At 40.6% G+C, this 23610-nt stretch overlaps 1 protein-coding gene across 2 annotated transcripts in view; it reads right to left on the reverse strand.

Moving 5' to 3' along the window:
* Nucleotides 1–23610, reverse strand: part of AGT (angiotensinogen) — a 78064-nt gene that overhangs the window by 51360 nt on the left and 3094 nt on the right. For both annotated transcript variants that reach the window (XM_065922347.1, XM_065922346.1), the window contains 2 exons: nucleotides 18387–18503; nucleotides 16251–16291 (listed from right to left, as the gene is read on the reverse strand). In XM_065922347.1, the coding sequence (XP_065778419.1) occupies nucleotides 16251–16291; nucleotides 18387–18404 (59 nt within the window). In that variant the 5' untranslated portion in view covers nucleotides 18405–18503. The remainder of the gene's footprint in view (nucleotides 1–16250; nucleotides 16292–18386; nucleotides 18504–23610) is intronic.

The following is a 23610-nucleotide window of genomic DNA, read 5'->3' on the forward strand; positions in this document are numbered from 1 at the left end:
GTTCTCATCTGCCCCTTCACCCCCTCCCAGGGTGAGTGCCCACCCACAGCAGGTTCTCATCTGCCCCCTTCACCCCCTCCCAGGGTGAGTGCCCACCCACAGCAGGTTCTCGTCTGCCCCTTCACCCCCTCCCAGGGTGAGTGCCCACCCACAGCAGGTTCTCGTCTGCCCCTTCACCCCCTCCCAGGGTGAGTGCCCACCCACAGCAGGTTCTCGTCTGCCCCTTCACCCCCTCCCAGGGTGAGTGTCCACTCACAGCAGGTTCTCATCTGCCCCCTTCACCCCCTCCCAGGGTGAGTGCCCACCCACAGCAGGTTCTCATCTGCCCCCTTCACCCCCTCCCAGGGTGAGTGCCCACCCACAGCAGGTTCTCGTCTGCCCCTTCACCCCCTCCCAGGGTGAGTGCCCACCCACAGCAGGTTCTCGTCTGCCCCTTCACCCCCTCCCAGGGTGAGTGCCCACTCACAGCAGGTTCTCATCTGCCCCTTCACCCTCTCCCGGGGCATCTCACAGAGCCTCCTCTTAGGGGGACTCACTCACCTTTTACTAGGACTCCTGTCTCACATCCTATCTGCGATTGTCCGATCATCTGGAAGGCTTGTCCCTCTGAGGCAGATTCAGTCTCCCATCAGCAGGGCTGCTTTCTTGGTCACACTTGCCCACTTGCCCACTCCCCCTCAGACCACAAAGGCCCCCTCGGACCCCACGCCCCCTGGCTTTGCCTGGGCGCTCACTCCCCTCCGGCCTGGCCCTTCCCTCTCCCGGCCCCTCCTGCAGGGTCTCCAGGAGCTCCCACCACCCAGGGCAGGCGGTCTGCTGTCCTGGGGAGCCCCCGTGGTGTCAGGTGGGGCCTCCCACACTCAGCACAGTGGCCGCACCCGCCTCCTGCCCTGTCCCCTCTGGATGGGCCCAGAGTGAGCTCAGGGCCCCACTGCGTGCTGGTTCTCATCTCAGCCCGGCGCTGTTCACGGGGGAGCTACTCTGCACCTGCTGCACAGGGGGCGCTCGTTCACACGCCCCTTCCAGAAGCACAGGGTTCTGGTGGGCAGGCTCCTCCAAGGGCATGGGGCTCACCTGGGCAGGCACCCACAGGACTCAGTACCCAGGAACCCAGTACAGGGCCCTCATTGCAGAGCACCCCCAGCCCACGTGTTGGTCAGGTCTGACCCTGAGCCCCTCAGAGCAGGACCTGAACTAACAAACAGCTGCTTCTGGACAGGGCAGTGACCCTGGGCTTCACGACGCAGCCTCCCTCCACCGACTTCCAGAGACTTCCACTGCACCCAGGCACTGGGCCCTGTCTCCACACCCCACCCCACTTCTCCCTGACTTTTGGAGTCCCCTCATTAGGAGAGGGTCCTGTTGAAATTACCTCCCACTCGTGGGCCAGATAAAATGACTAGAAAACAGGCCAGAGCGTCAGCCCAAGTCCATCCTGACCTTCAGGACCACCACCACCACCCCCCCCCCCCCCCCCCGTTCCCTGCACCTGGCAGACACAGCAAGGCCCATTTCTGCAGCTGAGAGCCCCTGGTGGAGGAGGGTTGGCTGACCTGAGCTGCTGGCCAGGCCCTCCAGGTGTGCCTGGGCTGAGGTCTCCGTGAGCGTGTGTCAGAGCGCTGACAGCTGGACTCGACGCCATACTCTGTGGCGGTGTGCGGGCTGGGCTTGCAGTCGCTGTCTGTGATCGGGTCTTTTGTAGACCAGGGAAGGAAGTGGTGTGTCACCCATTCCTGCTGTTGGATGTCTCCCCGGGGTGGGGGGGGGGGCGGTGGTGGTGGTGAGGAAGCAAGAGAAAAGGCAGTGGGAGCAGGACTGGGGAGGTAACTCAGGGAGGGAACGGAAAGCTTCCAGAAGAGCCCCTGGGTCAGGACCAACTCGGCAAGCGTGGTGTCGCTGAGGTGGCCCCAAGCCCTTTTCTCCAGCCTGTGAGATCTTTGCTCATATTCTGGTGTTTTACCTGGGAACGATGGATGAGGTTCAGGAGCAGCTCGCCTAGGGCCCAGCCAAGGTTTACTTAGAGAGGCCTCCGTTGGGTCCCATACCTTCCCACTGAGGATGCTCCTTGAGGGTGGGGTAAGGGGGTGGAGACAGTGAAGGGCTGCTGGCTGCATGTGAGTCCCCACCCCTGACCATCTTCAGAATTGATCATCAGTGTGGCAAGTACTAGCCAATCTGATCACACGGACCACAACCTCATCTAACTCAATGAAACTAAGCCATGCCATGTGGGGCCACCCAAGACGGTCGGGTCATGGTGGAGAGATCTGACAGAATGTGGTCCACTGGAGAAGGGAATGGAAAACCACTTCAGTATTCTTGCCTTGAGAACCCCATGAACAGTATGAAAAGGCAAAATGATAGGACACTGAAAGATGAACTCCCCAGGTTAGTAGGTGCTCCATATGCTACTTGAGACCAGTGGAGAAATAACTCCAAAAGAATGAAGGGATGGAGCCAAAGCAAAAACAATACCCAGTTGTGGATGGGACTGGTGATAGAAGCAATATTGCTGTAAAGAGCAATATTGCACAGGAACCTGGAATGTTAGGTCCATAAATCAAGGCAAATTAGAAGTGGTCAAATGAGATGGCAAGAGTGAACGTCAACATTCTAGGAATCAGAGAACTAAAATGGACTGGAATGGGTGAATTTAACTCACATGACCATTATATCTACTACTGTGGGCAGGAATCCCTTAGAAGAAATGGAGTAGCCATCATGGTCAACAAAAGAGTCCGAAATGCAGTACTTGGATGCAATCTCAAAAACAACAGAATGATCTCTGTTCGTTTCCAAGGCAAGCCATTCAATATCATGGTAATCCAAGCCTATGCCCCAACCAGTAATGCTGAAGAGGCTGAAGTTGAATGGTTCTATGAAGACCTACAAGATGTTTTAGAACTAACACCCAAAAAAGATGTCCTTTTCATTATAGGGGACTGGAATGCCAAAGTAGGAAATGAAGAAACACCTGGAGTAAGAGGCAAATTTGGCCTTGGAGTACAGAATGAAGCAGGGCAAAGGCTAATAGGGTTTTGCCAAGAGAACACACTGGTCATAAAAAACACCCTCTTCCAACAACACAAGAGAAGACTCTACACATGGACATTACTAGATGGTCAATACCAAAATCAGAATGATTATATTCTTTGCAGCCAAAGATGTAGAAGCGCTATACAATCAGCAAAAACAAGACCAGAAACTGACTGTGGCTCAGATCATGAACTCCTTATTGCAAAATTCAGACTGAAATTGAAGAAAGCAGGGAAAACCACTAGACCATTCAGGTATGACCTAAATCAAATCCCTTATGATTATACAGTGGAAGCAAGAAATAAATTTAAGGGACTAGATCTGATAGACAGAGTGCCTGGTGAACTATGGATGAAGGTTCGTGACATTGTACAGGAGACAGGGATCAAGACCATCCCCCCAAAAAAAGAAATGCAAAAAGGTAAAATGGCTGTCTGAGGAGGCCTTACAAGTAGCTGTGAAAAAAGAAGCAAAAAGCAAAGGAGAAAAGGAAAGATATTCCCATTTGAATGCAGAGTTCCAAAGAATAGCAAGGAGAGAGAAGAAAGCCTTCCTCAGTGATCAATGAAAAGAAACAGAGGAAAACAATACAATGGAGAAGACTAGAGAACCCTTCAAGAAAATTAGAGATACTAAGGGAATATTTCATGCAACGATGGGCACAATAAAGAACAGAAACAGTATAGACCTAACAGAAGCAGAAGATATTAAGAAGAGGTGGCAAGAATACACAGAGGAGCTATACAAAAAAGATCTTAATGACCCAGATAGACATAATGGTGTGATCACTTGCCTAGAGCCGGACATCCTGGAGTGTGAATCAACTAGCTTTATGAAGCATCACTGCAAACAAAGCTAGTGGAGGTGATGGAATTCCAACTGAGCTATTTCAAATCCTCAAAGATGATGCTGTGAAAGTGCTGCACTCAATATGCCAGAAAATTTGGAAAACTCAGCAGTGGCCACAAAGGACTGGGAAAGGTCAGTTTTCATTCCAATTCCAAAGAAAGGCAATTCTAAAGAATGTTCACGCTACCACACAATTGCCCTCAGCTCACACTAACAAAGTAATGCTCAAAATTCTCCAAGCCAGACTTCAACAGAACATGCATCGAGAACTTCCAGATGTTCAAGCTGCATTTATAAAAGGCAGAGGAACCAGAGATCAAATTGCCAACATCTGCTGGACCATAGGAAAAGCAAGAGGATTCCAGAACAACATCTACATCTGCTTCATTGACTACACTAAAGCCTTTGTGTGGATCACAACAAACTGGAAAATTCTTCACGAAATGGGAACACCAGACCACTTGATCTGCCTCCTGAGAAATCCGTATGCAGCTCAAGAATCAACAGTTAGAACCAGACATGGAACAATGGACTGGTTCCAAATTGGGAAAGGAGTATGTCAAGGCTGTATGTTGTCACCCTGCTTATTTAACTTATATGCAGAAAACATCATGTGAAATGCTGGGCTGGACGAAGCACAAGCTGGAATCAAGATCACCAGGAGAAATAGCAATAACCTCAGATACGCAGATGACACCTCCCTTATGGCAGAAAGTGAAGAACTAAAGAGCCTCTTGATGAAAGTGAAAGAGGAGAGTGGAAAAAGCTGGCTTAAAACTCAACATTCAAAAAACTAAGATCATGGCATCTGGTCCCATCACTTCATAGCAAATAGATGGGGAAACAACGGAAACAGTGATAGGCTTTATTTTATTTTTTTTTTTTTTTTGGCTCCAAAATCACTGCAAATGATGACGGCAGTCATGAACTGTAAAGATGCTTACTCCATGGAAGAAAAGCTTTACCAACATAGGCAGCATATTAAAAAATAGAGACATTACTTTACCAAAAAAGATTGATATAGTTAAAGCTGTGATTTTTCCAGTAGTCATGTATGGATGTGAGAGTTGGCCTGTAAAGAAGGTTGAGCACTGAAGAATTGATACTTTTGAACTGTGGTGTTGAAGAAGACTCTTGAGAGCCCCTTAGACAGCAAGGAGATCAAACCAGTCAATCTTAAAGGAAAGCATCCTGAATATTCACTGGAAGGACTGATGCTGAAGCTGAAACTCCAATACTTTGGCCACCTGATGCAAAGAACTGACTCAACCGAAAAGACCCTGGTGTTGGGAAAGATTGAAGGGAGGTGGAGAAGGCAGGACCTCAGAAGATAAGATGGTTGGATGGCATCACTGACTCGATGGACCTGAATTTGAGCAAGCTCTGGTAGTGGGTGATTGACAGGGAAGCCTGGCTTGCTGCAATCTGTGGGATCACAAAGAGTCAGACACAGCTGAGCGACTGAAGTGAACTGGTAGAATCCAAACCAGTGTGCTCACTAGCATTGGACCTGGCAGGTCTTGTCAAAGGAAATATCCCTGCTAATGTCTAGGAAAGCTAACGGATAGGATGAGAGCTGGAATCTAGCTGGAAAATCAAATAAATTGCAATTATGAAATGTACATGCTCTTTGGAAATCCTTATTGTTTGTCTTTGGTTCATTTCCTCTTAGTGAAAATTTTCAAACATACACACAACTCTGGAGGGCACAGAAAACCCCACCCCACTCTATGTAGCCCTCACCTTGCTTCAGCAATCATCTGTCCTCTCCTACCACTGCACTAACACTCCCTTTTTTGGTCTGGAGTGTATTTAAAGACAAATTCCAAGCACCACATCATTTCCTGCTCCCCAAATACCTCCATTTACAAGTCAAAGCAAAAAAAAAAAAACACATTTTCTTACAAATTGCCAATGTCCCACCTAATAAAATTAGCAGTTTTAATAACCAATCCATCTTGGCTCTGAGAGGTGTGACTTTTAGCTCAATGCTACAGTGTTACTGAGTGATAACTGCAAATCCCACAGCATAGGTTGCACATCTACACCTTTAACCAAGGCACCATGGTGTGGGGTTGGGGAAAGGGTGCTGGGAAGACCAATTACTCATGCTAAAAAAGACTAAATGAGACAACGGATGAATGGTAAAGAGACATTAGTAAACCAAAACCTAGTGATGCTGGTGCAATTGATCACATGAGCAAAATCTCAAGACTGAATTTTCAGTTCTCAATACCTCAGAGATAAATTTTCTCACTTATGCACCAGTGAGTGAACAATATATTTACAAGAAGAAAAAAGAAATACAGCACTTATTCAAGAAGGAAGGACTTCATTGAACAATTACTTGTAATAAGAACCTGAGTGATAGTCGCTCAGTTGTGTTGGACTCTTTGCAACCCCATGGACTGTAGCCTGTCAGGCTCCTCCATCCATGGAATTCTCCAGGCAAGAATACTGGAGTGCATTGCCATTTCCTTCTCCATGGTATCTTCCCAACCCAGGCATTGAACCCGGGTCTCCCACATTGCAGGCAGTTTCTTTACCATCTGAGTTACCAGGGAAGCTCTGCTGTACAAAAAGAATGTGTAACCACAGCATACTTTCATCTTTTATAATGTTTATGTGCCAATAAATACTTTATATTGTAGCTTCAAAGTGGACAATGCTGACATTAGGTGAATATATAAAGGTGATTGAAAGAAAAGAAATGTGTAGAAATGACAACAACTTATTGGAATAAAGAAAATTAAAGAACCCATTGTACTCAAATGATAAATGATGATAACTGTTTTTCCCGGTATACTGAGCATATGTGATAGGAAAAAGAGGATACTACTCATAATATTTAGAAATAAAATATCTAGGAATAAAATAATGAGAAATGTATATTGGGTGAAGAATGATAAAATTTTACTTAGGGATATAACAGAAGATATAAATAAATAATGTTCAATACTGTAAAAAATGTCAACTCTCTCCAATTGCTTCTTAAATATGTTAAAATAACTAAGAATTTTATATATAACTCAACATGATGATTCTAAAATTTATATGAAAGAATAAATTTCTTTATCTGTGCCCATAGCTTGTATGATTTTATGATTCATGCCAATGATCAGAATATATATCTTTTAAATTATTTTAATATTTAAAATTTTTATTTTATTTTTTATTTATTTTTTGCTGCATTGCACAGCTTGTACACTTTTAGTTCCCCAGCCAGGGTTGGACCCTGGGCCCACATCAGTGAAAACACCAGGTCCCAACCACTGTACCACCAGGAAACTTTCTATTTTTTATTTCTTTTTAAATTATATTTTATAAAAGTTATATATATTAAGATATATTTGGGCTTCTCAGGTGGCACTAGTGTAAAGAAGCCAACAGCCAATGAAGAAGATGTAAGAGACACTGGTTCAATCCTTGGGTTGGCAACATCCTCTGGAGAAGGAAATGGCCACCTACTCCAGTATTCTTGCCTGGAGAATCCTATGGACAGAGGAACCTGGTGGGCTACAGTCCATGGGGTCACAAAGAGTTGAACAGGACTAAAGGAAATTCTGAAAGAGATGGAAACACCAGACCACCTGACCTGCTTCCTGAGAAATCTGGATGCAGGTCAAAAAGCAACAGTTAGAACTGGACATGGAACAACAGACAGGTTACAAATCTGGAAAGGAGTACTTCAAGGCTATATATGGGTCATGCTGCTTATTTAACTTATATGCAGAGTACATTGTGAGAAACACTGGGCTGGATGAAGCACAAGCTGGAATAAAGATTGCCAGGAGAAATATCAATAACCTCAGATATGCAGATATCACCACCCTCATGGCTGCTGCTGCTGCTAAGTTGCTTTAGTCATGTCTGACTCTGTGAGACCCCATATATGGCAGCCCACCAGGCTCCCCCATCCCTGGGATTCTCCAGGCAAGAACACTGGGTTGGGCTGCCATTTCCTTCTCCAATGCATGAAAGTGAAAAGTGAAAGTGAAGTCGCTCAGTCATGTCCAACTCTTCACGACCCCATGGGCAGCAGGCTACCAGGCTCCTCTGTCCAGGGGGTTTTCCAGGCAAGAGTACTGGAGTGGGTTGCCATTGCTTTCTCTGCCACCCTTATGGCAGAAAGGGAGAACTAAAGAGCCTCTTGATAAAAGTGAAAGAGGAGACTTAAAAATTTGACTTAAAACTCAACATACAGAAACTAACACCATGGCATCTGGTCCCATCACTTCATGGCAAATAGATGGGGAAACAATGGAAACAGTGGAGATTTTATTTTGGGGGGCTCCAAAATCACTGCAGATGGTGACTGCAGCCATGAAATTAAAAGACGCTTGCTCCTTGGAAGGAAAGTTATGACCAACTTAGACAGCATATTAAAAAGCAGAGACATTACTTTGCCAACAAAGGTCTATCTAGTCAAAGTTATGGTTTTTCCAGTAGTCATGTACGGATGTGAGAGTTGGACTATAAAGAAAACTGAGCACCGAAGAATTGATGCTTTTGAACTGTGGTGTTGGAGAAGACTCTTGAGAGTCCCTTGGACTGCAAGGAGATCCAACCAGTCCATCCTAAAGGAGATCAGTCCTGAATATTCATTGGAAGGACTGATGCTGAAGCTGAAACTCCAATACTTTGGCTACCCGATGCAAAGAACTGAGTCACTGAAAAAGCCCCTGATGCTGGGAAAGATTGAAGACAGAAGGAGAAGGGGATGACAGAGGATGAGATGGCTGGATGGCATCACCGACTCAATGGACATGAGTTTGAGTAAGCTCCGGGAGTTGGAGGTGGACAGGGAGGCCTGGCGTGCTGCAGTCCATGGGGTGGCAAAGAGTCGGACATGACTGAGAGACTAAACTGAACTGAAAGTGCCTTACACACACACACACACACACACAGATATAATTTTTAATAATAATAAACAGTACAGAGGGGCATAATGACAACCAGTAAATTCCTGCCGCACCGTTCTCAACTCTCAGCTTGCCAGTACAGAAATGAACCCCTCCCTGTGTCTGCTCTGATCAAGCCGTCTCCCTCAATTGTTCCAAATCACGTCACATCTTCCGTTGCTGCACATCGCAAGCGTGCTTTCTTGTACAGTTTGAAACATTTCCTTTTCCTAAAGTTTCCACCGCAAGAGGGGTGAAGAAATGAGGCCTTCCAGGGTTTCCTTAGCTCCTCATCAACCCATATATTACTGAAAACTCATTTCACTTCATTTGAGGTCTACTTGCTCTTCTAATTTGGAGGACTGGCCTCCCCTCTGGCTGATCCCTGTATAATTTATCGTTCCATGAGGTTTTAGACACATTTCCCGTTTTTAAACAATGCACCCTGTACTCCTCCTTTTGTAAAGTTTGTGCCACTTTTTGTTTTATAGGTAAAACAGCTTCTCAGATACTTCTGAGGATTTCAAGATTTTAATATTTTTAGTCCTTTGCTATTCCTTCAACTGTCTATTTCCTCATAAGTTAATTTTTTACTTTATCTTGGGGCTTTTTTTGGTCATGCTGCAGGCTTTCGACAAATGGTGCTTTTCAGCCAGACAAGTCTGCAGGCAAGATGGGTGAGCCAATGGATGAGAATCAGCCCTTCTGTCGGGCCCCCAGCTGACACAAAGCTAGCAGCGGCTCCCAGGCAGGTGCTAAGCTTCAGGGAAGGGCAGGGTCACGGTCAGCTCCCGGGCCGAGGGGAAGAAGACAGGCAACACGCGCTTGAACCTCCTGCAGAAGAGCATCTCCCTGATAAAGTTGCTGATCTAAGGTAACTGTTATTTTCAACATCCTGTGTATCTTCTTCATACCAAGAATTGATAAAATATTTCTTATTCATTTATTTCTTTATTTTGTTATGGTCTGACTATACTACTATGTTATTAGTAAACAGATGCATATGATATCTAAATGATACAGGACACATTCTAACTGGAGGATTAGAATTCTAACTCTAATTCTAATTGATAAAGACTTGGCTTATACTCTTTATAAGCATATGTGATAACCTTACAACTAGGGACATTATTCAAATGATAATTCTACCTTTGACATATATAATTAATATAATATTTCACTAACATTATTATATATATTATCATATTATATAATTAATTTTGACTTGCAAAATCCTAATTTTGCTTTGCTTTTGCTCTCCTACACACACACACACACAGAAGCAGGCTGCCATAGTGAATAATAATTACATGATTACGAGGGTAAAAGCTTCTAGTTTATGACTATTACACTAGTGTTATGTTATTGTCGTTGTTCAGTCGCTAAGTCATGTCTGACTCTTTAACCCCATGAACTATAGCATGCCAGAATTCTCTGTCCTTCACTATCTCCCTCAGTTTGCTCAAATTCATGTTCATTGAGTCAGTGATACCATCCAACCACCTCATTCTTAATCGTCCCCTTCCCCTCTTGCCCTGATCTTTCCCAGCATCAGGGTCTTTTCCAATGAGTCAGCTCTTCGCATCAGGTAGCCAAAGTATTGGGGCTTCAGCTTTAACATCAGTCCTTCCAATGAATATTCAGGATTGATTTCCTTTAGGATTGACCTCTAGTGCTATATGGAGAAGGAAATGGCAAAGTACTCCAGCATTCTTGCCTGGAGAATCCCATGGACAGAAGAGCCCTGGCGGGTTACAGTCCATGGGTCACAGAGTCAGACACGACTGATCTCTATCTTGAGATCCAAATCCCTATTTCTAACTAATTCCTGTATCTTCAAATGCAAGTTGAGCTCGGTAGCCTTCAGCCTCACCTCTCACGCCAGCTCTCCTCTCTTTCTATAAGCCAGAACGGCATGAACATCTCCCCAGTCAGCCAGGCTAAGAGCCCGCGCCCCTTCCCCGTCAAGCCCTGCTGAGTTTATCTCCTTCATGCTTCCTGTCTTTCTGCACCCCTGTATCTCCTCTATGAGCCACTCAAAGGTATACAGCATCTGGTTCATTATTTGTAAGACAATAGAAGAGGCTTTCATTTGGTATATGACACTAATGTACACAAAAAAGACAAATTTTCTAAGTACCTAATCTATTGTGTCAAGCATTCAAACTCAGTGAAAAATTCTTTCCTACAAGTTAATAAAAAACATAAGAGACTTACTTAAATGGTGTAAACAAAAATGATAAAGTAGCTTCTTTTTTCTGAGTCATTTTTACTTGGGAACCAAGCGTGAAAATATTTTATATTAGAAAAGATTAAAAAATGAACTAATTTCATTTTGAAATACAAATATCCATTAAAATGGTTCTTCGGTGATAGAAATAAATGGAATTTTGGGTTACTACCCTACTTCATAAATATTTAAAGAAAATGTTAATGCTATATAGTACCATTACAATAAGCTGAGAATGAAGCATATCAAGCCTGCAAAAAAAAAAAAAACTGTCATAGAATTAAGCTATACTTTTTAACTCTTAGGAAACAAAATAAGCTATGCTGCATTAACACTATTATGAATAACAAAGTTTCAGTTAAACGGTCATTTCTTTACATTGTTAATGCAAATAAAAACATAAACAGAATGACATGAAATGTTGCAATCTCTATAACTACTTCTACAAGGCAAATTCCATCAACAGAGACTTGGTTTGCAGTCTTTATAAGCACATGTGGTACTCTAACAGTTAGGGACACTCCTCAGCGCTAATTTTACACCCTCAAACTGATTCATGAAAACTGTACCTCAGAAATGTGGAACTGCAGGACGCTAGTCAGGTACAGACAATTTAAAGATAATACATTACGAAAATCATTTCTTCAAATACAAAATCAAGTATTTTCACAAAATATATTCAGTTTTAAAATTGGAATCATGTCCATATTTGTGTGTGGTCTTGTTTTACCATTAACTATTCAAGAATCTGTACTGCATTTGTAAACATGCTCTCTGCTTTGAAGAGATCAGAGGTATTAAGCATGTCCACAGGAATGATTCCCTGTAAATAACAAACACTGGCTTAATATCAGTACTAACAAAGCTCAGGTTATTCTTATTAAACAAAACAGACTTACAAGGGAAGCAATAGAGATAAGACATGGAAAAATAAATTCTTGAAATAATTAAAAAATCTTTTTTTAAATCGTAACTGAAAAACGTTCTACTACTTTTCTCACAAAATAGATATAATAAAAAATAAAGCAAAAGAGACGAATTAAGTCCAATAAAACCTAACATTTATCAAAAGGTTACTATAGGGCAGGCAGTGAACTAAATGCTCTGCACACACACAAAGCTACTATGGTGGGTCACAGCCAGCACATTAGGAAAAAAAAAAAAAAGAAAGACATAAGAAAAATAGGAGCATGCTATTAGGGTTTAGTTGCTAAATCGTGCCCAGCTCTTGCGACTCCATGGACTGTAGCCCACCAGGCTCCTCTGTCTATGGGATTTTCCAGGCAATACTGGAGTGGTTTGCCATTTCCTTCTCCAGGGGATCTTCTCGACCCAGGGATCGAACCTGGGTTCTCCTGTACTGAAGGCACGTTCTTTACCAACTGAGCTACCAAGGAAGCTCCACACTATTATACTATACTTAAAAGTGAGGATGTTCTGTGAAACTTTCGTTTCAGTTATAGACATACACACACATTGATGACCACAGGGGTCAGATGACTCAGGGTTCTGAGGCAGATGATATTATTTTTTTAAACTTTAACTTGAAGGGCGAGAAAGAATGGCTGATGGGGATGGATTCTGTTTGTCTTGTAGTTTTTCAGCATCCAGTTCCCACCTTAAAAACATTTCCACTGGAAGCTGAGATATTAGATGGAGCATAGTGAGTCTAATGAGGTCCCCTGACTTCCCATACCAAAGGGTAGACAAGTAATCCAGGCTGGATCACTCAAACGCTAATAAACACTGGAATTTGAAGCTTCAGGGTCAAGGAACAGACAGTACAAGAGGCACAGTGCGAGTCGGTGACCCTGCAGACTGGCTCTGCCACGGAACCGCAGTGAGTTTCTTTGTCCTGGGTCTCTGGAGCACTGAGTTAGCAAACCAGCAATATCTTTGTAATAAGTTTTCTTTAAATGGATTCAGAAACACATAAAAAGTAAATTTTACTGTATGATAATTTTTCTTTTATTCTGAGAGTTGATAAGAAAATTGTACTCTTTACCACTGAATTAAGAGGGAAGGGAACTCCAATAAGAGCTGCCATCAACGGTGCAAATTCAGCCTGCAAACAGAAGAAGTTAAATCTAAGATGGCGACAGATCAACAAGGACATTAAGTAATTTAATTTGTATAACTGGATTTTGAAAGATAACCATGATATCCATTTTAATCCATTATCATCAAATACTTATTCCATACACAGCAAATACTGATCTCTATCTCTAAAAAAAATGTCATTTGCTAGAGGTACATGAACTCAAGAAAACCTCAATTTGAAACCACTAGGAGCCCCCAAAGTAAAATATATAAAACAAAAAAGTTACTTATTCTACAAGCTAAGAGCTTGACCACCTAATGTAACAGTTTTTGGGTATTATGACAAGGATGCTTACTAGACAGAAAATAAACACCAAAAGTAGACTTCAATGAGATTTATATATATACACATATATATATTAAAGAAGGAATACAGCAGAAGGAGGTTGGTTGGCCAGACAGTGAAATCTAGAAAAAGACATCAAGCAGGATAACAGTCTCTTTAGACACAAGTCCGCAAGCACAGCTTTGGAGAGCCCCCTCCAGGTCCAAGTGTTCAGAAGAACCGACCACGCTTCCGGTCTCCATGGCCTCACCTCCCCATCCGTCCTCGGGCCGCTCTAACTTGTTCTGACTCTTTATCATCCTCTAGGCTGTGCTTACTGCAGAACTAATAACCTCCATTTTCTACATCGAATTGATTGCTTTTGTATTAGTCTTGATAATGTTTCAGGCAGTCAAGTGCTTGGCTGTCAGAATGCCCAATTACAAACACTTCGTTTGTGATCTTTGAGACCTTGAGCAGGTTATTTCAACTCTCCAATGCTTCAGTTTTCCTTATCAGTTAAAAAATAAATAAAAGTTTCTCCCTTACAGAATTACGACATGATCGAGTGAGACAATTTATAATGTACTGGTGTGTGATAATCCTGCACTAACCAGCTGCTGCAGACACTGCTGTGATTATAATGATGTGACCACTCGGCACTGTGCAGACCACCCCCTCTGGGTCTCTGTAACCCCGCTGTTAGAGTGTCTCCAATCTCTACTTTCAGTTCAGCTCATTCAGTCACTCAGTTGTGTCTGACTCTTTGCGACCCCATGGACTGCAGCATGCCAGGCCTCCCTGTCCATCACCAACTTCCGGGGTTTACTCAAACTCATGTCCATCAAGCCGGTGATGCCAACCAACCACCTCATCCTCTGTTGTCCCCTTCCCCTGCCCTCAATCTTTCCCAATAACAGGGTCTTTTCCAATGAGTCAACTCTTCTCATCAGGTGGCCAAAGTCCTGGAGCTTCAGCTTCAGCATCAGTCCTTCCAGTGAACATTCAGAGCTGATTTCTCAAACCCTCATTTAAAGTTGGAGTTTTGTCAGAGGCTCTCAGTCTGTCTCACTTTCACCATCTACGCCCTCTTTACCAAGCCCCATTTCACAGAAAACTGACAACACCCCTGGCTGCCTGATTGCATCCTCTCCTTGCCCAGTCTCCAATGCTGGCCTCTGAACTATTCTCCAACATAGAGAAGATCCTGCCGTAAAACCTCAGATCACGTCACTCCCCAGGCTTCAAACACTAGGAGGGCTTCCCCAAACTTAAGGATAAACTCCACAGGCCCACAAGGCCCTGAGCGTCCAGTGTCTGCCTCCCATTAAACCACGGTGTCTGTGCTCTGTTCAGCCGCCTTTTTCAGGATCCTTTGAAATGCCATGTACCCCCTCCCAGACCTCTGGGCACAGGCTGCTCCTCGGCCTGAGAAGCTCCCCACCTCCTGCCCTGGCCTGGCAACTTCTATTCAGGCTTCAGTCTCGGCTCCAGCCTCAGTTTCTCAGGAAACCTTTGCTGACCACACAGCCCACCAGATAGATCTGCTCTACGCCCTCATGGCTTCCCAGGTCTCTTCTGCTGTACTTATCACTGCTATAATTTTACATTTATTTGTATGATAAGTAAAGATAAATGTAACTTTTATCCTATTCCTAAACTATAAGCTTCCTAGGGGAGGGACTGTGTCTGCTTTTTATTCACCATGACAGCTGTCACACGAAGTTTAATGTTAATATTTCAATGTGGAATGTTAGTGTTAATGTCTGCACAGCGCTTAAACATACTGCAGACACATAACAATGCTGGCAGAAGGAATGAATACAGAATTCTCATCTAATGTAGAGCTGAAGCAGTATTCAGAGAGTAATAGCATTCAGTTTTTGATTATGATCCAGTCTGGCTATAAATAATATACGCTCTTATTTTATGAACTTCAAGATAGTCCCATCCCCCTGACAGTGATTTTTATTGCAAATTAATAGATTGCTATCTGATTCTATACATTTTCATTTGCTTGGGTAATAAGCATTCATCTGGAGAGATGAGACCATTCTTAATATGCTGAGAAAGAAAAGGCTTCTGTGAGCACACAGCTGACAATGAGACCCCGGAGCTTGATTTACCCTCCACAGAAAGGAAAGCCAGCTTCTGAGGCGAACATGTGAGGTGACCTGGGGGAGGTGTAAGATATTCCTGCCATTCTGGAGGACACACACCAATGACACCATGCCTTTCACTTGAAGACAGCTATCTACATAGCATATCCTCAACAAGAAAATTCTGTGCTTCCTATTTACAGGTGATGCTACTGGTCTAACTCTATTAGATTGGCCAGGCATTTTCCTATAATGTAAGGTTTCCTACAATGTAAGGTTTCTAATCTATATACTCTTGTCACTTTTTCCCCACTGCATTTGTAAAAATTTTGGGGTAGAATTAAAGATAAAACTTGCGTTAATAAAGAAGAAACAGTAACTGACACACTAACAGGAAGTAAACCCATAGTGGGGTTTTATTAGATCTGTGCTGAAAGCAACTGAGCAAACCATGACAAAAGCAACCATGACAAAAAAGTCACACAAAAGTAACAGGCATGCACATTTCAATTTGCATAATAATTCTGTAATTAAGCAGTGTTATTTGGAGGAAGTCTTCTTTCAGTTTTATCTGAGGCTTCTTTATTTTGCCCAAAGAAAGATTACTCGGGGTGAAAATATTCACACTAGTAGGATTTCTCTTAGTAACTGAAATGTTTTAGAAAAAGCTTTTATCATCTTTAATACAATTTTCTTTCCCAGATTTTTTTATTCTAAACTTCTTATAGGAGAGAAAATTAAATTTGAACATGATTAAATATAATGAATACCTGATTAATATCTTGTCTCTTCCAGTTCTCCAACTTCCATTCTGAAAGATACAAATAAACATAAGTGCTGATGTTAAGAATTAAAAAAAAAAGAAGCTATTTTATTATTACAGGTGGTCAACGGAAAAAGAAAGTATTGGGACAGTCAATTTTAAGCCAAGTATGAAGCATGAGGGTGCTAAAAAAGGCAGAGTGGCAAACTTTTTTAAACTAGAGTTTTAAAAGACTAACTCAATAATATATATTTGATATTTTCTGTAATAGTTTATTAAACTTCCAAAATGCTCATTAGGGGATAATTGTTTCAAAACATCAAAAGGCTAAGGAAGGAAAGATGGAAGCAAAAGGCACAACGGTAACAAGTGCCACATGACTGCAGTGACAGTCCCGCTCCAGGGAGTCACTACGGCAGCTGACCGTCTGTTAGTCACTCTAAGCTGTTTTTTTTTTTGTAATGGCAGCTGCTTGCAAAATACATGAAATTTTTTAGCTCCGATGCTCCTACCACCACTAATCCCAAATGTGAAAGTAGTATGTGCTTAGCAGCTCAGTCATGTCCAACTCTTTATAATCCCATGGACTACAGTCCACCAGGATTCTCTGTCCATGGGGATTCTCCAGGCAAGGATACTGGAGTGGGTTGAAATCAACTGCCAAAATAAAGTTCTGTTTCCTAAGTACAAACATCCCATTTAACCTAGCTTCTAGACCCAATCTAATCCATTTAATGGGCTTCCCAGGTGGCTCAGTGGCAAAGAACCCACCTGCCAAGCAGGAAATATGGGTTTGATTCCTGGGTCAGGAAGATCCCCTGGAGAAGGAAATGGCAACCCACCCCAGTATTCGTGTCTGGGAAACCCCATGGACAGAGGAGCCTGGCGGGCTACAGTCCATAAGGTCACAAAGAGTCAGGCACGACTGAGCGACTAAACAACAAAAGCAACCTATTTAGCAGAGTATAGGAATACAAAATGATGCAGCTGCTTAGGAAAACAGTTTGGCAGTTTGCAAAAAATAAAACATAAGGAATATATGACCTGTTATTACTCACCTAGGAATCTACCCAAGAGAAATAAGAACACATATCCACACAAAAAATTTTATACAAAGGTTCACTGCATCATTGTAATAATAGCCCAAATGTGGGAAACAACCCAAATGTCCATAAGATGATTGAACAAAATATGGTATATACATACAATGCAGAGAGGAGTAAGGAGTGACTGCTAATGGATAAGGGTTTCTTGTGGGGTGGGGGAGAGGAATGAAATTGCATAGTAGAGGCAAAATCGTGTGAATATGCTAAAAAAAATTCAATTACACACTTTTAAAGCATGAATTTTATAGTATGAGAATTACATGTCCAAAAAATTCAAAAAAGAATATGTAAGAAAACTTTATTATACAAACCCAAAAGTCTTCTAGCAGAAAGAACTAATACAGCTATGAGTTCACATCCCTGGAGAAGGTTTTAAAAAGAAAATTTCCAGGCCTTACCCAGACTCATGGAATTGAAATATCTAGTGATAAGGTCTAGAAATCTGTAATTTTTTAAAAATCTGTACTTTTAACAAGTACTTTGAATGAGTTGACACAACTAATCTAGAGAAGGACATTTGGGAGGAATTTATTTTGTCCAATTAGTAAAAGCTCTGAAATTCTAAAAAGACCCTTACCTTACAAGAGAACCAGAGCTCCAAGGAAAAAGAAAGAAATTCCTTTTTATCATGGATTGAGAAATAAAGAGGCTTGCGCAACAGAGAAGGCCTTCAAAAGTACTAGAGACAGGGCAAAATCTGTTCAGTTTTGAAATGTAAATTGTGACATAAATGTGGTTTATCTGATTGATAGTCTTTGCAGGTAAGATTTAAGCCAAAGGTTTAACCTGAGTCCTTGAGTAATAAAGTTTGTGAAAAAAAAATAGTACACTTGAACTTTCATAAGGCAAATAATAATGTGTATTTTAAGTTGAATATCATAAATGAAATAATATAAACTATACAAAAGTAATACACAGAAATAGTAATGTCAGAAATAAAAAAATGAAAGCTATAATTTGAAAAGTCATTTTTTTAAAATTAAACTTTGATTTTAAAATGTCACATTCATAAAAACAATAAAGGTAAGCATTCCTACCTTGCAAATATGAGTCATCAAATTTCTGAGCTGACACTTTTTGGGGAAGCTTGATTCCAGCTCCCCAAGCGATAAAAGGAGTACAAGTCTCTAAAGGATGATCAGCTCCATGGGAGCCTACAAATAAGGCATAAAGAGCAACGTGAGTATATAAAGATGAACCTATACCTGATTAACCTATACCTAAATATTTTTTAATACTTAGTTCTAAAGAGTTGACGCATAAAGAGCTAATTTCTGCCACCACACTCCCAAAAGATTGCATCTCTATTTAACAATTAGTTTTAAAATATTCTCAAGGCAAATCAGAGCATCAACAACAAACAGGCAAAAAGAAAAACCAGAACACCCGTGGAGTGACTCTGGTTGAAAGAAGATTAAGAATCATAATGACTAAGGCTTGGAGGAGATGCCACCAGAGTGGCAATGAAGGCAGAAATCACAGGGAAGGCTCCTCTGGGGAGTAACTGCCAGGTTTGGGGTGGGCAGTTAAGGCCAGCTCTGCTCTGAAGAGGATAGCAGGGTCTCAGTCTGCTTTTCTTCCCGGCCACTCTGGCTGGTGTAGCCAAAACCCCATTATAAAGTGGGACCTACTCATCAGAATTCTACACTGTGATTCGGGGACCCAAGTCTCAGCTTTGCCTTGATTTGCTCTCTGGGCACACACTGTGCCTGCCTTGGGAGTCTGGCAGAGTGGACAGTCTCCTCTAGTGGACACGGTCAGTAGCCGTAGGTCCCGCGGCAACACCACCTTAAACTCACGCACTATGCCATCACATACAGTTACTTATAGGTAGATGAATGTGGGTTTGGGGAGTTCTTCTCTGTCTCTGTGCGTGTGGGTGGGTGGGTGTGCACACATACACACACTCAGCTGTGTCCGACTCTGCAACCCTGTGGGCTGTAGCCCTCCACGCTCTGTCCACGGAACTTTCCCCGGCAAGTACACTGGAGTGGGTTGCCATTTCCTGCTCCAGGGGATCTTCCCAACCCAGGGACCGAACCCGTGTCTCCTGTCTCCTGCACTGGCAGGCAGGTTCCTTATCAACTGTGCCCCCTGGGAAGTCAAATGAGAATACATTCCTTTCATAGAAGAAAGATTATATCAGATCAGTCTTTGTTACGCTAACATTTTACGCATACTATTACATGCTAGACACTTTGCATATACTAAGACATCTAATCCTCATCAATACCCTAAAATATTTGCAAGCTATATTTACCACTACTTTAATCATAAAGTATGTATCACTTAGAGACAGACTAGCCCCAGTCTGTCATTCCATGGTCAGTGGTAAAGATAAATGCTATTTTCCCATCATTTCCATAGAAATCTTTAACAGTAGATTCAATTTCTTTCAATTCCTTATCAACTAATTTAATATTGTCTGAATAGTCCCTGTTTAAAAGAGCAAATTAAATTATATTAATTACATTAATTTGACAAAATCCAATTTATTCGACACAAATTTATGATAAAATCAGTAACTCCTAAAATACTTTTAGATTTCAACCTTAATGTTTTTCAATCAGAGCTCTGTAGATGGTTAAAAAAATTTTTTCCCTCTTAAAGAAGTAAAACAATCTGAAATCATTTTCAAAAATATTTTTTTTTAAAAGTATTGATTAGCAAATAGATTTTCATGAATACTTTTTAAGTCTCAAATGCAACAATGATGACTTTTAAATTCATGTCTATAATAATGTAAACTATGTTGCTCTTGCCACATTTATCAAACAATTCACTGTTTCAACTATAGAATATTTTCATTCTTTAGTGTGTTTGTGATATGATATAATACATTTTGAACAAACTATATTTAAGCTTTCCATACAATTGAACAAGGGAGTAATTTAGTATAAGTTTTATTACTTAAGACAATGCATTGTGTTAAAGAAGAGAAGCATGAGGTAGGTATTCATTACTGGACGTTAATAGACTTTACTGTTAGTTAGACTAATCTAAATCTAATCCAAAATGAAAAATAAAAGTATAATATGAATTCTTCCTATCTTATGCTTTGCAAAAGTGAGAAAAACAGTTGCTGCTTTATATAAGGAGTGCTACTGAAATATAGAATACAAAACTTTATATATTATCTGCTAGATATAGCACTATTAAATGGAACGTAAGGAACAGCTAGTTACATCTTTTTGTGATATAAATACTAGCACCATAAAAATGCTTTTTTGTTTCAAAATTTATTAAAATTCTTCTAAAACATAATCTTTTTCTCTTTGCTTTGATAAATGAGTAATATGGAATACACGTACAGAACATATTTTACTTATATTAATGTATAGTGTGGTCACAGCACATGTGATTTTAGCCACAATATCATACTACATATCATGTAAATTAGAATGTATTCCACTTCAGAGTTATTCAAAACATAAGTTCTGTTGTGATCATCACAAAGAAAACACTACAGTACTTTAAAAGTTCAAACAGAACAGGTATTTCCTTCAAAACCATGAAATTAAACACAGCGTTAAAATTATCTTGATGATGGTCGATCTGTCTATTCCTAATAAATGTAAGAAGAAAACTATTTTGTCTTCATTTACTTTAGAAAACAAAGATTGGTTGTTTCTGGCAGCATGAAAGAATTCCTATATGTAATAAATCAGTTAAAAATTTTTAGTTCATTAATTTTATTTAAAAAGTACTTCCAATGAAAACATTTAATTAAACTTATACAGAACTAACAAATTAAACTGTCCTATTTTGTTTAAATTTGTCCTCAGGACCTACCAACACAAAGTACTTGTCAGTTCAGGCATCTAAATTCAAAAAACAAGTGAGATATTTTCCGTGTTATAAATAGGCTGAAAAGAGAAGATAGAAAGGGGATCTCAATTTCATGAAGTTCTAATAATACTGAAGAACTATTTTGACATGAGCCAACAATAAAATAGCACTAATGGCAACAATTTAGGAATGCTTTATGAGTTTAAAATGTTTTCCTGCTTCTTGTCCTGTGTTAGCACCCAAGTTCAACCATAATCTCTCACTCGGAACATTGCAAATAGCCTATTTCTGCTGTCCCAAGATTCAAATCTGTGCTTCATAAGGTATGATAGAAAAATGTCCACATAATGAATGGAAATACAGATGAAAAATGATTAATTTCACAATGATAAGCTGGATTCATAAAGCCCTCTAAGAAAAGGATTCATCCTGTACTTACAAAAACATGAACATATAAGCAAGTACCTATGGAAAGTACTTTTAAGTCACCTGATTATCAAGATATATAATTATTATTCACATAAATGTCTTTAACTATATAAGATATTAATTTTAACAAGGTATTTAATTTCCAATAAAAGTCTGAAGTATTCCTTCAACTAACTCTTCATTATTACAAAGATTAAAAACATATACATGTGCCATTAGAGAAACTACCTATTTCCAAATAGAAGAAAAAAAAAAGGAATACATATGAAATTAAATATCAATAAATATAAATTAAATATAAATATACATAATCATCCTTAAAAGCATAAAATGACCCCCTAGCTTTCACATACATTCTAATTAGCCCCTAAGAAACTTTAAATCTAGATAGAACTGGGAAGTTTTTCAAGAGAAAGGACTTATATTCTAAAGATGTACCTGAGAAGCTGACGAGAAACAAAAAAACTTAGCAACTGAGTGGAGTCGAATTTACAATCTGTTTCATGACTGATATTATTTGGCTTTGTAAAAACTGCAGTTCATTCAAAAGTGGACACAGGATCTGGGAAACCATGAAACACTAATCTTGCAGAGCTCAACCTGATAGATTCCCACTGTCTTTTAAAAAGTTGGTCTTTTGCACACAAGAGGTGAGATACACTCCTAGCTTCCTCTCCACTCCCAATATTTAGTATAATTATGCCCACCAACTCCCATTTTTCTTCTTAGCTCAAAGGCACTCGTTCCTTTTTGTACTTAAATATTTACTATGCATTGTGGGAGACTGCATGCATTCTCCCTTTTTCTCTAAGTAAAACTTCTGATTTTATGGGAACATGTCAGTGCTTCAAACTTAAAACCTACATATTTCTTACTCTCTCCCACAGCTACCTGTCTGTGCCTTTTTGGTTATGGCCAATGAGACAGAAATCAAACACTTCAGTCAAAAGACAATGTGCCTTTTGAAATAAATTTAACTATTTATTAAAATCTTTTTGAAATAAATTTAATTTAGTAGAAGAGAAGATCCCTTTCAATTCCTTGTATTGTTGACCTTGTATTGTTGACCTAAAATAATGGCTGGAACACCAGCATCTCCCATTGTAAGACAACTCAGAAGCTAAGACCATGCTCTGAGGACAGAAGAGACACTTAAGAGACCGGATCTTAATGACACTGGGGAACCACCATGGCAATCTTGGACTACATCAATCCTGGGCTGCCTACTTCGGGCATTATCATTCATTGAGAGACAAACAAACTTTAAAGCAATATTTTTACTCTATTACAGAGATCCTTTGGAGCCCAAGTTATCAATGCTGTTGGCCTGAGATACTCTTCTCTATATGCAATCCAGGTCCAACCATTTCTTTGTTTCCTAGGCTTCTCCAGAGATTATCTCAAAACTCACAGGAAAGTCTTCCTCTAACTGTTCAGCTTAGATTGAACTTTCCTAAAGATATATTCTTAGTCCCTATATTTTTCCTTCCCACCACTCTTTATTGTGGATGATTTCAAATTTTTGTTGTTACTTGATTAATGTACATACTCTATCATATCTTACGAAATTATAGGGAAATTTTTTTTTTCTGGTCAATAGCAGTGTTGAAATAAGGTAAAAAAGGCATAGAATCAAGCCAGTCACTAACTATATCTGCTTATCCACAATGAATCAAATCCACAATGAATCAAATCCACGATGTTGAACATCTTTAGCTATGTTTATGAAGTTCGAAGCCAAGGGCCTTGAAACAAATACTAATGCAAGCTGATTATATTAAGAAGTGATACTTAGCAAAATCATTTGCTACTTTTGTAAAGAGATTTTATTTAACTTGAAGATTTTCACTTTCATTTTGAGTAAGAAAAGAAAATCTTAAGGAAAAAAATTCTAAGAAAAGAAATAGGGTTTATCAAAGAACATATTGAGCACTTAATTTCTGATAAATATGCAGGCACCTACCAACTGTTTACAAACAAACAATAAAAAATGACTCTGTTATGGAGAAGCCCACAATGTCAGTCCAGAGACGCTACTGGTAA

The sequence above is a fragment of the Muntiacus reevesi genome, chromosome 2, assembly GCF_963930625.1.
Source record: "Muntiacus reevesi chromosome 2, mMunRee1.1, whole genome shotgun sequence".
NCBI classification, from domain to species: Eukaryota; Metazoa; Chordata; class Mammalia; order Artiodactyla; family Cervidae; genus Muntiacus; species Muntiacus reevesi.